The sequence below is a fragment of the Protopterus annectens genome, chromosome 13.part0 (genome assembly GCF_019279795.1).
Source record: "Protopterus annectens isolate FY-2018-M chromosome 13.part0, PAN1.0, whole genome shotgun sequence".
Lineage (NCBI taxonomy): Eukaryota > Metazoa > Chordata > Ceratodontiformes > Protopteridae > Protopterus > Protopterus annectens.
The window spans coordinates 263,221,097-263,235,666 of NC_056747.1; the positions used below are offsets into that span (position 1 = coordinate 263,221,097).

At 41.4% G+C, this 14,570-nt stretch overlaps 1 protein-coding gene across 1 annotated transcript in view; it reads right to left on the minus strand.

The window, feature by feature from the left end:
- Positions 1-675: 675 nt before the first annotated feature.
- RANBP3 (RAN binding protein 3) overlaps positions 676-14,570 on the minus strand; it is a 2,163,070-nt gene continuing 2,149,175 nt past the window's right edge. The window contains exon 22 of the mRNA XM_044054814.1: positions 676-3,353. Within this exon, the coding sequence (XP_043910749.1) occupies positions 3,310-3,353 (44 nt within the window). The 3' untranslated portion in view covers positions 676-3,309. The remainder of the gene's footprint in view (positions 3,354-14,570) is intronic.

Here is a 14,570-nt window from a genome sequence, read left to right on the forward strand (position 1 = left end):
ATAAATTGCCCCTACACCTCGAGTGGAGGGTGCACAGACTTTCCTCCCTCACCAATACAGGACCCTCTCTGTTGCTGAAGAATGTATTTTTACTATTACCTACAATTAACCTGGAACTCTCCTCCTAGCACCTGCAGAAAATAAATGCAAACAATTCATGTGGCCATATTTTTGGTTAAAACATTGAGTACGAATAAAGAACATGATGACTTCTCATAATCCCTCAACTCCAAAAACAACCAAATTAATTTGGAAGAAATCTGATGAAAATTGCTGAAACTCAAAATAAACTGCCCTAGACCCTGTTGTCAGATTGTTCTGTAAGAAAGGAGTGATGGGAAGTTTAAGCACTCATTGTGCTCTCTCTCAGATAAGGTCCACTTAATTAAAAAACATCACTGGATGGGACTGCTAAATAAATCTTGTTGAAGGACATCTGCTGGTATGAGACACCAAGATACAATGACCCATTAGTCAAAACAATCAGCATATAACCATTTCAAAAACCTTTTCTCACCATTCCACGACTATGGGAACTTTTTTTTTGCAAACAGAGTCACACAAGTTCAACAAACTACACTGAACTATTCTTTATGGTTTCAAAGTATTGTTTTGATACAAACACAATACAAAAAAAGTAGGTCTCTACATGCATTGAACTAAATGTGACTGAAATTAGATGCTTGTTAAAAGTTTTAATTCCCAAAGACATTTGGTATGACAACCTTACATAAGCTTTCCAAACACAAGGGTGACAACTGTTAACTAACTTATCAAAACCTAAATGTGAAGCAGAAGGTATAAGAAAAGAATAGCTCTCTGCTAACTACATTTTGCTGAACAGGGCCAGAAATTAACTTAAAGAATGCCATTTATTTTTTTTTTAAAACTGGAAGTAAGATATACTTTAAAGTAAGGGGACAGGCCCAACCTTTTAAACTTCACTTCCTAAATGGGAGGGCCTGACACTACCTTAAACACAGGTACTGACTGAAGCAAAAAGTAACAAATGCTGAAAGAAAAGCCAGTATGCACTGTGGACCAGTACTTAGAATTAAACTTCTATACATCCAAACACTAATGTGTGATTTTTAAGTAAATCACTGCATTTACATTTCTCAATTTTAATTTGTGAAAATTGGACAGGAGCAACCCCAAGAAAAAAAAAAAAAGCAACCGGGTTGTCAAAATCATGCTGCAAACAGGCAAGTAGTGTAACTACTAAATTCAAGATCTGACAAATGAAAGTCCCACCCATCATCCATTTGACTTCAGTCAAAAAATGTTAAAATTATAATGGATGTGCCAGTAAGATGTGGAACTGTATTCAACAAATCTTAAGTCACGTTACCAAACTTGCACAATCAAAGCAGCAACATCAAAAGTCTGAACAAAAGTATACATTTTGTGTAGGAAGCAGAAGTAATGAATGTCACACTACTAGTTGGAGGACTGAAGAGATGAAGGGATAACATCTTGTATACGAGTAACATTTCTGCAGAGACTAAATGCACACCAAGAATGCTGGGCTTCTGAGTACACTGTAAAGAAAACTGGACTGTGTAGCAGGCACGCTTTTCAATAATATAAAAGGGGGGATCTTTTTTAGTTTAACTGCTTTCTTATTATGTAATAAATAAAAAAATCAACTTTAAAGTCTTTAAAGCAGTACATGAGGGAAAAGAACATTTCACATTTTTTACATATGCATTTATATACTTATGTACATTTGTTTTCTTCTTTCCTTAATCTAGCCTGAGAGTAATTAACTTAAAGGACAGCTGAACAATCTAATGTAATTCTACTATACATTTTCCACATTAAAATTAGTTGCATATTATCTTAATCCATATTATAAATACAAAGAACCTACCCAATTATCTTATCTCTACAGTACTGAGGGGTGTGTGTGTGTAAAATTTGGTTTCAGCACAAGCTGCAGTTTTGTGGTGTCTGCCAAATCATTTAAATAGATTAGCACAAAAAATCTACAGTGCTCAAGTACATTAATATATTCCTGGTAACCAACAGAAAGTTTTCCAATAATTAAGACAAGTCCAAATGAAAAAGAAAATTAAGCCCTTATATGTTTAGAAGCAGTAAATGGAAAGGGGTGCAATTAAAACTAAATTATTGTTGTCCTATGCTATTATCAAAGCAGCTTTAATTAAAAACAGAGAAGAGCAAACTGTTCAAATGGTCTGTAATGAATTCCTTTGTAATAAAATGTTAAAAAATTCTGTACTTGTGTAACCAGTGACTCAGTGCAACAGTATCTGCAAAATTTCCCTGCGCAACTGACTACATCACAACTATAAAACGGGAAAGACTGCTGCTTTGAATGTTGCATCATTGCCAGTGTTAAATCAAGATAAACTAGGTGCAGATACACAAACTGCATTACAGAACACCAACAAAGATTTTAACTTTCCTTTAAACAACATTCTCAACAGCTACAAAGGAAAAAATATACAATACAAAACAACCACTGTAAGCACACAAGGAATCTTATCCTCAAGTAAAACAAAAAAAGTCTGCAAAACGCTCACCCCCCCCGCCTCCAAAAATAATGAAAACAGGTAAAAGTTAATGTTGTAGAATGTCCATACGAATACCTTATTTATTTATTTTTTCATTTTAGTCAACTGTCAAACTGCTCTTGACCCATATGATGTCATACCTCTGTGTACAGACCAACCAGAACAGAGGACACACTTTGAGATGCAATGGGATGAGAATCAAAACCACACGTCCACTGTCATGGTACAAAATGTGAAACTTTCATCCATGTGAAAGAGACTATACTATTAACAGATATGTAATTCACTTTGTGCTGTATGGAAAAAGGTGGCTGGTACAACTCCTTACAGACTACAAACAGTAGCGAACCATTTTTTTGTTTTTTTGTCTTGTTTTAGGAAAGAAAATCTGCTCTGATGGCTGTTGAATATCCCACAAGCATGTGACACGTGAAACAAAAGAATGCGTCAGGTCCCACAGAAATTTGTCTTGAGCCATTTGAAGCAAAGGCGAAGAAAAGAAAAAAACTTTTTCTGCTCATCAATATGATGAGCCTTCAAGTCCCCAAATGACAGTTTTAAATCTGCCTTTTGTAAAATTGGCTAATCCAGACGAAAATTCTATAACACAGTTGCACAGTTCAGACATTATCTGTGCCGGGCCCAGTCTGGAGTCTGCCTTCAACAAAGCCTGGAACACAACTGCTGATAAGGGGTGTCCACAGAGGTACTTCCGAGTCCAAAAAGGGAAAAAAAACAGTAGCTTTGCAAATAGACCAAAGTGAAGCTGCTATGTGCTTTCGGCAGTCTGTTCTTGTTCTGCTTCTCCAGGGTCTTCAATAAGAGGAAGGAAAAAAAAAAAGAAGAGGAGTATTATGCTTTTAGTTTGCAAACAGTATACATAAACAGATAACAGATAAATCAGTAGGTTTTTATTTTATTCACATAAAATTTTCAATATACAACATTAGTGGTCTGGCAGGGCTGGTCAGGGGTAAATCTCTCACCATCATTCATACGAGCCACAATAGAACAGCTTTGTATAATGGACACCGGGACCAAATGTTGAGTACATGTAAGCTTGTCAGCTGTCTGATGAAGGGAGGAAGCTCAGTATTGACTCGCAACTCTGGTATTAAAGAGGAGGACAGGAAGAGAGCAGGAGTGAGCAACCGATTTTGGCTTACCCATCCTGGAGGACAGGCAGGCAAGTTGGTATGCTGCAACTCTGACTTCTGTTGTAAAGGAGAATATATCACGCAGCATCCAGACATGCCCTTAGCACCACCAGCCTGGGGGGGGGGGGGTGCCTAAACATGCACACCACACAGTTAAGGGCAAAGCATAGCAGGCTCTTGCACACATGAACATGCACACTGGCTGCCAAGGAGAGGGTATTAAGGCCATTTACAGAAAAAAAACATGATTGGCTGTCTCGATGAAGGTTTCCTGCAATCACCTCTCACTGGCAAGGGGGAAAATTCTGGGCTTATCCAAGGGCTGATGAGTGTCAGACAGTGAGAATAAAAAGGATAAGGAAGTAAGTACAGGTAAAGCCACAGTGTAAGCAGCATTCTGCTCTGATTTACAATATTTATTACTCAAAATATTTCACATGGTAGTTCTGACCAAGGTAGCAACTCAAATGATATGGCCATTTTCCCTTGTTTAATCCTCATTTAGAAATTAGGAGAAATCCTACTGGTAGGAATATGGTAACAGTACTTGGCAATCAGGACCATAAAACAACTAGCCATATACACCTCAAAGTGGATACACACAAAAGTTCTTGCTACCCTTTACAAGCATTTAATAGTGCTCACCTCCCAAATTGAGCAGGGACATATATAACACAGGTGTAAATTTGTTTTGTTTAACCATCTAATCAAGACTAGCATCAAAGGCTCAGAACTGTGGAGGTGTATGTTAAACAGGCAAAGTTCTTGTAGGGAAAAAGACAAAGAAAAAAAAGTGTTAAATCTTTGGTGGAGGTGAAATGCCCCTTATCTAAACATTTCAATTACCTTCTTGAATATTTTCCTTTTTTCTGCTTTTTCCCCTCACAGCTGACCATCACTGAACCATGATGCATCTCATGTACCGCTGGGTATAACTACCGCCTCCTGAACTCCGCCAGACTTACTTCAATAAGGGGTGGAGCTTGCGAGAATATAAAGGTTCCCTGATTCAGTGTCATACTGCTGCTAAGTGTGTTTTTCCTCATTTCTTCCCCAAGCCGCTCACACTCCAGTAATATCCTTAGAGTGCAACGTGTAATGGGAAGACTATGATGAACCACCCCTCACTTCCACAAGGGGCTGACATCAGCAAGCCACCCCCACTCTCAGAAAGCACTCTACAGTTGTTTCCTGGGCTTTTGCCAGGAGAAATCTAACTGCATTGTGTGGCCTGTGCACAGTCCCCTTCTCTCCTTCCCAGACAGGCACACCTGCCTCCCTGGCAGGACCTTAGACACACCTGAGCTGCTAATCAAACCTGGCTCAGAGTCATGCATTTTTCCTCTACACCACAGTACAGTCTCGATGATCTGAACTAATTGGAACCTAGGGTAGCTCGGATAATCAAACATATAATTGAACCGGATAAAAAAACTTCTAAAATCTTGTTGTTTCTGCATGCAGGGAATACACTTTAACCATTCAGCGATTCCAGTGGACAATGAAGAATATTTTTCAAGCACGAGTGGGCTACAAAGCTTACACACACAAGCAAATACGTACAATGTTTACATAGTCAGACTTTATGATTTTTTTACTACCTGAAAACTATGGAAGGCTGCGTTCGGATAACTGACATTTTGGATAATCCACTCTTTACTGTAATATTGTCAAGGCATTATACATTATTATTGGTATTTGAAAAACGAAACACCAGAGGAAAAAAAATTGTGTTTAACACAGCCTAGTGCCTACATAATACAGGTTGTACTTCAGCATACAGTTTATGCTGCAGTGCAATCTTTAATGCCTGAAACAAATATATTAAAGGTACTCAACCATTTCCACTGTCAAATGCTCTGCATTTTCTGATCAGATTCTGAAGTACACACTACACACCGCTGCAGGAAGCTATCTTTAAATCAAAGGTAAAATATAAAATGTTTTCACACTGAGATATAAATCAAACCCTAACGACCACTGGAGTCTAGCCAAGCATCTCAGCTGTATCACGCACGTTTATGTGCTTAAGAGGTTATTTTAAGGGGTATATGTATGCTATGCCAAGATTTACAGGTTTCCTTGTTCATTAGAGACATTGGAGCTACATCCAAGATTTATTTTCAATTTTCCATCCACTAGTCCAGTTTTCTCTAGGGTTAGGGAAGGGCACTGCTTCACATGGACTGGAAAACCTTATTCAGATCCAGGGAATTCTCCAAGACACAAACCTGCCCCTCCACATCCTATTTATGTTGCAAGCAAAGTTTAAATCTCTAGATAGAGCAATTTTGATATGCAAAAGGCCATTAGAGTGGGACCCAAGGATGCCTTGTGTGCCCAAGCATCAATCGCCTGTCAATCTGTGAGAAACAATAAGGTTTTGTGGCAATCTGCATAGGAATGTTGCTTACACCATGTATTCTTTTTGTGAGGAACCTGGTGTGTACATTCCTGTTGTTGCATGTACCCACCTGGTTAGGTACACACCAAAAAGGACACTGTACTCAATGACAGGCTTGATGAGGGATGAATAAAATGGAACAATGACTTCCTTACAGGTTCAAAGGTGAGTACTAGGCTAAATGCCCTGAAGGGTCATTTTAAGCCTAGCCAATACCCTGAGGTTAGAATCAAACCCTGTAACTTGTGTCGGAGGTGAAGGACCTTAACCATTATGTCAAACCCATCCCCCAATTGTGTCACCCTAGATGGGACTCGAACCCACAATCCCTGGCTTTGGAGGCCAATGCCTTATCCATTAGGCTACTGGGACCTAACAATAAGCAAACTCCAAAGGGAGTATTGTACTCAATGACAGGCTTGATGAGGGATGAATACAAAGGAAAAAGTAGTTATGTTCTTACCACAACATCCCATCTGTGTTGTTGATCTTCATTCATTCATTACTGATGGGTATCGGTTCCTTCCTCAGAGCAGAGTCAGCCGTTATAACAAGCTTGTGCCAGCCAAAAAACTCTCGAGCTGAGCTTACCCATAGTGCCCCTTCTCTATCACCTCAGATCGAGTTTGCTCAAAAGAAAAAAAGGGAGAAAGCAGTGGCTTTATCTGAGCAAATTCCCCTAGCATAAGGTAGGACCAAATCCAAACCTCTAGGAGTCTTTCAGAGGGGGATGGTGGGTGGGATGTAATGAATGAATGATCAACAACACAGATGGAACATTATGGTTAAGAACATAACTTCTTTATCTGATGCTGTTAATCTTCATTCATTCATTACTGATGGGACAGAGTCCCTAGCTACTTTTATTTCCTTGGAGGCCCTACAGAAGGATATTCCTGAACACCACTGAACCAAAGGATGGTCTCTCCCTGGAGACCAAATCCAATTTGTAAGGAGTGATAAAGGTATGAGGGGTAGCCCATGTTGCTGCTGCATAAACGTCATCCATGGAAGCTCTTGCATGGAAGACAACAGATGTCAGAACTGAACTGGCTGAATGCACTTCCACCTTAGTTGGTAGAAGAACTTTGTTTTGTTGATAGGTAAAGCAAATGTAATCTCTCAACCATTTAGACAGAGTCACTTTGGAAACAGATTTTCCCAATTTTGGTGCTAAGGATACAAACAATTGATCAAATTGAAAAAAAGGGTTGGGAGGGTGGCCTAATGGTTAAGGTGTTTGCCTTACAAACACAAGGTGCAGGGTTGGAGTCTCACAAGGGATAATTGGCTAGGCTTAAAATGGCTTGCAAGGGCAGTTAGCCTAGTACTAATCTATGAATCTATGAATAAATTTTCATAATGATTTAGTCTTGTCCGAGTACAATCGCAATTGTCTATGCACATCAAGTAAATGCAGGGAATATTCTCCTTTGTTATAAAAATTTGGAAAGAAGACTGGCAGATAAATTGTTTGATTAATCGTCAAATCTGAAATAACTTTGGGTAAGAAGGTGAGATTAGCTACCAAAAAAGTTTTCCAGGATAAAAATTTTATATCACAAGTGGCAGCAGGTTCGAAGGAGGATGAGTCAAAGATTGTAGAACTAGTGTCAAATTCCAAGGTTCGATTGTCTCTTTGAAGGGTGGTCTAATGTGCATGACACCTTTCAAAAAGGCTTTACAGAGACGGTGAGAGATCAAGGATGAGTCTTGGAAGCCATTGTGGAAGTTAGAGACAGCAGTCCGGTGTATTGGAATAGTTGAAGCTGTCTCTCCGGAAAGGAGGAGATTCGATAAATAGTCCAGTACAGAAGTAAGCAAATTTGAAAAAGGGTCTACTCCCTTCTTTCGAGACCAAATTATGAATCTTTTCCGCTTGCTTAGATAAAGTTTCCTGGTGGATGGTTTATGGGAAGCCATAAGAATGTTACGTTCAGGGGAGGATAGATTATTTTGCCTGGCAATTACTGGAAGTGGAGGAACCAAGCTGTCAACTTCAGACTCTATGTTCGGATGTATCAACCCTTGCGGGTGCGACAGCAATTCGGGAGTTAGATCCAGAATTCATAGTTGGTGTACTAGGTGAGGCAAAAGGAAGGGAAACCAAACTTGTCGGGGCCAATAGGGTGCAATGAGGATTACTTTGCTTCTCAATTGAAGAGCTTTCTTTAGAAATTTCTCCTTTTCTTCCTAACCCTTGCATATTCCACTTTCCACCTCTTTAATGTTTCTGTTATTCCCTTTCTTTAAGAGACAAAAATTCTAAATGTTGCTACTTATGAAGAAGGTAGACATACCATTACTTGGTAAAGCATCTAACCTTTTCACCTGCTATGCCTCTAATTGTACTCTAATACCTAGACAGCCTGTAAAAGGTTTAAAGCACATGTTTTTTATTTTTTATTTTCTATTGTATAATTTTGTATATTCTTAACCTGTTATGTAGTAGTTAGCGGAGCTTTTCTCCTCGGGCCTCCACTGAAAATGGACATGTATCCAGTTGGACTAGCCCGGTTAACAAATGTAAAATAAAATAAATAAAAATAAAATAAATAAAATTGCAGGATCAGAGGAAGGGGAGGGAAAGCATAAAGAAGTCACGTGGGCCAATAGTGTACTAGACTGCCCTCAGGGACACCCCCTGCGGGGGAATTAGGGCAAAGTAGCTGCTGCACTTGTGGTTTGCGGGGGACACGAATAGATTGCAGCAAGGCTGGCCCCAGGAACTGAAGATCTTCACCACTATGACAGGGTTGAGGGACCACTCGTGAGGCAGAAGAATGAATCTGCTCAGTTTGTCTGCAATTACACTGGAATCCCCGGGAATGTGCGTTGCCATCAGAAAGCGGTTGGAAGATTTCGACCACTTCCAAATTCTCATAGCTTCCCAACACAGGGTAGGACTTAGTTCCCCCTTGTTTGTTGATATACCAGACTACGGACATGTCCGACTGGATAGCAATTGTCCATGATGGAAGGACAGATTGGAATGCTTGCAATGCTAGAAGCACTGCCCTCAGTTCTATAACATTGATATGCAGGTTTGCCTCCACTGAGGAACAAGTGCCTTGGACTGTCTTTTCCCCTGGAAGTCCCCCACCCTACCAGGGAAGCGTCCATGGTCACTATGGACTTGGGCTGAGAGGGGGAGAATAGACAACTCTATAGGTCTTTTCCTGGATTTATCCACCAAAATAAGTCTTGTTTGCATCAATTTTTTATGTGGATGTGAAAGGACATAGGGTAGGATTAGACACCATCCCCCATTCTGGAATTATAGCTAAGCTCACTAAACTAGGTTTAAATCCCTACGTCACAAGATGGGGTTGCCAACTGGCTCACTGACAGAACCAACACTGTAAAAGTTGCAGACTCCAAATCTGACCTCAAAGCAGTGACAAGTGGAGTATCATAGGGTTCCGTCCTGGGACCTCTCCTGTTTGGTATCTACTTCTCTGAAGTACAGGCTAACACAGAAGGCCTCTGGCTAACGTAATTTGCAGATGACTGCAAACTAGGAGCCATAGTCAAGTCCCCAAATGATGTGGACATCCTACAGAAGGGCCTCGCTGAGACAGATGCCTGGTGTCAGAGCCATGACCTCAAGCTCAATGCCAAAAAGTGCAGTGTCATCCCCTTTGATAAAAACTCTGTACCTATGAACTACCACATAGGCAGCAATCTACTTAACACCGAATGTGTGATGAGACCTTGGGACCCAGGTGGACAGTAGTCTCTCCTTTGATAGTCACATCGCCACAGTAGTCATGAAGTCCTTCTATGTTGCATACCTCATAAAAGGATTCTCATCCAGGAAAAAAGAGGTCGTTGTTCCCCTCTACTCGACACTCAGACCCATTATAGAGTAAAACGCCCCTTTTGGAATGTACCTCACAAGACAACTGCAGCAGCCACAGAAGTACCTCACAAAGAGAATTACTGGCCTCAAATCAAATGCCCTACACTGACCGCCTCAAAAAACTCCAGCTTTACTCCATAGCATATCGCCTACTCCGAGGTGATCTCTGCCTAACATATAAAGCTGTGTCAAACCCAGAGCTGTTGGACATGCTACACCTAAAGAAATCCCAATCCCTCTGAGCTACACTCTCTAGGGACCTAAACCTTGCAACCACAATAAACAGGACATGCTGGAGGGATACATTCCTGTCCCAGAGACTGCCCATACTCTGGAACAGGTTACTAATCTATGTCAAACAAAGTTCTTCATTAGCACTTCAAGAAAAATCTTGAGTGGATGGGAAATAGGAAATACACCCTGGGGATCACTTTTGTGTCTCTGCTCGAAAGTGACACAGGAAAATAACTTTCTTGGGTGGCGTAAGCCAGGGAATCTTGTTGGCTAGGCTTATGTAGGCCCTTGGGCTGATAGCCTAGTATCTACCTATGAGTCAAAGGGGACTGCAGGAATGGTTAAGGAGAGGTGACTTCAAACTAAGATGAAAGGCTAATATTGGCAGCCCAAGACAGTGGTCTACGTACACACTGGTTTAAAAGTCCATTGAACATGTGAAAGAAACAAACGTCCAGGAACAAAATCCAAGCTATAAACCAATTTGCTCTGCCTGTCCTTACTTACAGTTTTGGAGTGATTGATTGGCCCCAAAACACGTTGGACAGATTACATATTAAAACATGAAGGATGTTTCATGCTCACCAGATCTATAAAAAAATCAGTGCATACCAAGATTATATATTCCCCATTCCGAAGGCGGGATGGGCCTCCTTGAAATTGATGACATGTTTAGATTTGCAGTTGTGGGACTTCACACATCTGCTGACCTCACAATATCCAAATGCAGTGAAAGTTTTGAAACATGAAGAGAATAAATCTAAGATAACTTTTATGCTTAACCTAGCAGAAACATATCGCCATCAAGCATTAATGGAAATCAAACCATATCCCGTCCCCAACCCCCAGCCAAGGAAATCACTGTAATGAATTTCTCAAAAGCCAACTTTGCACTTCTCAAGACTGAGGTGGAATCCTTCAAAGCCCCTGGGCCAGAGGATAATACAGCCCAATCCGCAGAATCCTTTACAAATGCATTCTATGAGCACCTGCAGGAATGCATGGATCGTGCTATCCCAAATAAAACGAAGACTCACTCCTCCAAAAACAGGAGACCGGTCTGGTGGACCCCGGCCATAAATAAGCTATACAACAGACGGAGGAAGCTACTACATGACAGAGCAAAATCCCAAAAAGGGAAGGCATCTCTGATCAGTATTAACAAGAAACTTCGATCCCTCATAAAATCATCATAGGCCAGTTTCGAAAGAAAAATTGCCCTAGACACTAAAGATAATCACAAGGCCTTCTTTAGTTATGTCAGGAACATGGGCGGAAACTCCCAGATATGCTCTGAATTTTTGCATAACGGTACAAAATATACCGAACCTACAGACATAGCCAACATCCTGGCAGACAGATTCAGCGGAAACGTCTTCCCCCTTCCCCCCCCAAAGGAGCAAATGCCTATCCCAACTGAATGCAACCTCCCTGACATCACAGATGCACAGGTGAAAGCTGCCCTCTCCAAAGCAAAAAACACAGCATCTATGGGACCAGACGGTGTCGCAGGCTGTCTCTTACACAAGCTCCAAGAAGAACTGAACCCTCACATTAAGTCACTGTTCAAACTTAGCCTTACTACAGGATATGTACCCAAAGAATGGCGTACAGCTACAGTGGTCCCACTCCACAAAGGTGGTGCCACAACGGACCCCGGAAACTATCGCCCCATAAGCCTGACTAGTCTGGTCTGTAAAGCTATGGAGCGTATTACCATGGAACTCATAAACAAAGACATTGGGAGCCTCCAGACACTGGACCCTAACCAATTCGGCTTTGTTAAGGGCAGATCTTGCCTTTTAAACCTAGTTGATTTCTTTGAAACAGTTACCAAAGCCATAGATGAGGGCAAGGTAGTCCACACAGCCTACATGGACCTCGCAAAAGCCTTCGACACAATACCCCACTCGGGCATCATAAATAAGCTTACCAGCTTAAATATCAACCTCTATATCACAAGACGGGTTGCAAACTAGCTCAGAGATAGAACCCACATGGTCAGAATCGCAGGTGCCATGTCCGAATCCAAACCAGTGGCGTCCCACAGGGCTCAGTTCTGGGACCTCTCTTGTTTGGTATATACTTCTCTGAGGTTCAGGATAACACGGGGGGATTATGGCTGACAAAGTTCGCAGATGACTGAAAACTGGGGGCTATAATCGAATCTCCAGCAGACACAAGCATCTTCCAAAAGGGTCTCAGAGACGGATGCTTGGTGCCGGAGCCACGGCCTCAAGCTAAATGCTAAAAAGTGCATAGTCATCCCCTTTGGGAAAAACAAGGTGCCCACAAATTACCACATAGGTGGTAATCCATTAAGTATGGAAGAAGTAATTAGAGATTTGGGGACCAACGTAGATAGTAATCTCTCCTTTGATAATCACGTTGCCAAAGTGGTTAGAAAGACCTTCTATATAGCCCATCTTATCACGCAAGGGTTCGCATCTAGATCAAGAGAGGTCATTGTGCCCCTCTACTCATCAGGCCCATAATTGAATACAATGCCCCTTTTGGGATGTACCTTACCAGACACCTGCAGCAACTGGAGAGACCCCAAAAGTACCTCACCAAGAGGATCATGGGCTACAAACAGAAGTCCTATGCAGCTCGACTAAAGAAACTCCAGCTCTACCCAGTTGCTTACTGCCTACTCAGAGGCGATCTATGCCTGACGTACAAAGCCATGTCAATCCCAGAATTAATGGACATGCTCCACCTCAAAAAATCCAAGTCCCTTAGAGCTACACGCTCCAGGGACCTAAACCTCAGCACAAAAATAAATAGGACATGCTGGAGGGACAGATTAATTTCCCAGAGGCTCCCCTCACTCTGGAATAGAATCCCAATTCATGTTAGACATAGCCCCTCGTTGAGCCTCTTCAAGCGAAATCTGGACGCGTGGATGGAAATCGCAAATTCACCCCTGGGATCTCTACTGTGTCCCTGCTAGACAGAGGCACAGTAAACTAATCTTAAAAGGGTACCTTCTGTGACCTACTTTGCAGAGGCACAGTAGGCTAATCTAATAAGGAGGTGGAAGCCAAATACACTCTGGCTAGGCTTATAAATGCCCTAGGGCAGATAACCTAGTATCTACCTATGAACCTATAAAAATCAGACAGTAACTGAATGCGCCAAAAAAACCCCAAAAAAGAATATAAGGTGAAGGACCAGATGAAAAGGCAAGAAATGTGGAAAAATCATAAATATAGTGGCAAGTACAGAAAACTTCTAGAAGAACCACATGTTGATCTGGAACAAACGCAGGAATGATTAAGGAGAGGTGAATTCAAACCAAGAGATGAAAGGTTAATACTGGCAGCCCAAGACAGTGGTCTACGTACACACCGGTTTACAAAGTCCACTAAACATGTAGGAGAAACAGATAAATGTAATGTTTTGTAAAGCCAGACTGGAAACAGTCGCACATCTCGTTGCTGGTTGTGACATACTAATGGCAGAGGGTCTGTACACTGAAAGGCACATTAATGTGGCGAGTCTGTTGCACTGGGGATTGTGCAAACACTATGGTTTTGAAGTGGCTGAAAAGCACTGGAAACATGAGCCACAAAGCATCATAGAAAATGATGAAGTCTACATCACATGGGATCATCCACTACCAACAATTCAAAAGACAGATGCTAGAAAAACAGATATATTAGTTCAAAAAAAAGACAAGAGCAGCACTGATCAGTGAAATCGCTACACCCAGTGACTACAGTGTCCTGTGTACAGAGAGAGACAAGGTTATAAAATATCAGGATCTGCAAGCAGAAATGAGAGCAATGTGGAAGAAGGATACCCAGATAGTTCCAATTGTAGTACGAGCAACGGGTCTTATTAAAAAGAGTCTACCATCATATTTAGATATTCTACCAATACACAACTACATACGAATTACAAAAGGAGTCATTACTGGGCAAATTACGGGTGCTGCAAAGAGCATTGTTAGCTGACATCAAAGAGTGAAACAATACTAATTTCATTAACTTTAATCGTATTTTGACTTAGGAATGGGGTCCATTCCCATCATGGTATTAGAAACCGCCACGCGTCTCGGAAAACACCCTGGGAATTCTTGTACCACATCTTTCGACTCCTACGATTCCTACAGTAGGATTGCTGGGGCTTGAAAAACGTACGTCCATGGCAGACAGGGTCTTTCTGTCCTTTTTACACCCGGCTATCTTTTACCTTTGGGCCAAAAAGAGAAGAGGCTTCCACGGGAGCGTTGAGAAAGGAAGACTTAAAAGGGTCCACAAAATCACATGGGTGCATCCAGATGTGATGTCTCATGACAACGCCTGCACCCGCTGCTCTAGCCACTCCTTTAGTAGTAAGAGAAATCAACAACATGGACGAATTAGATA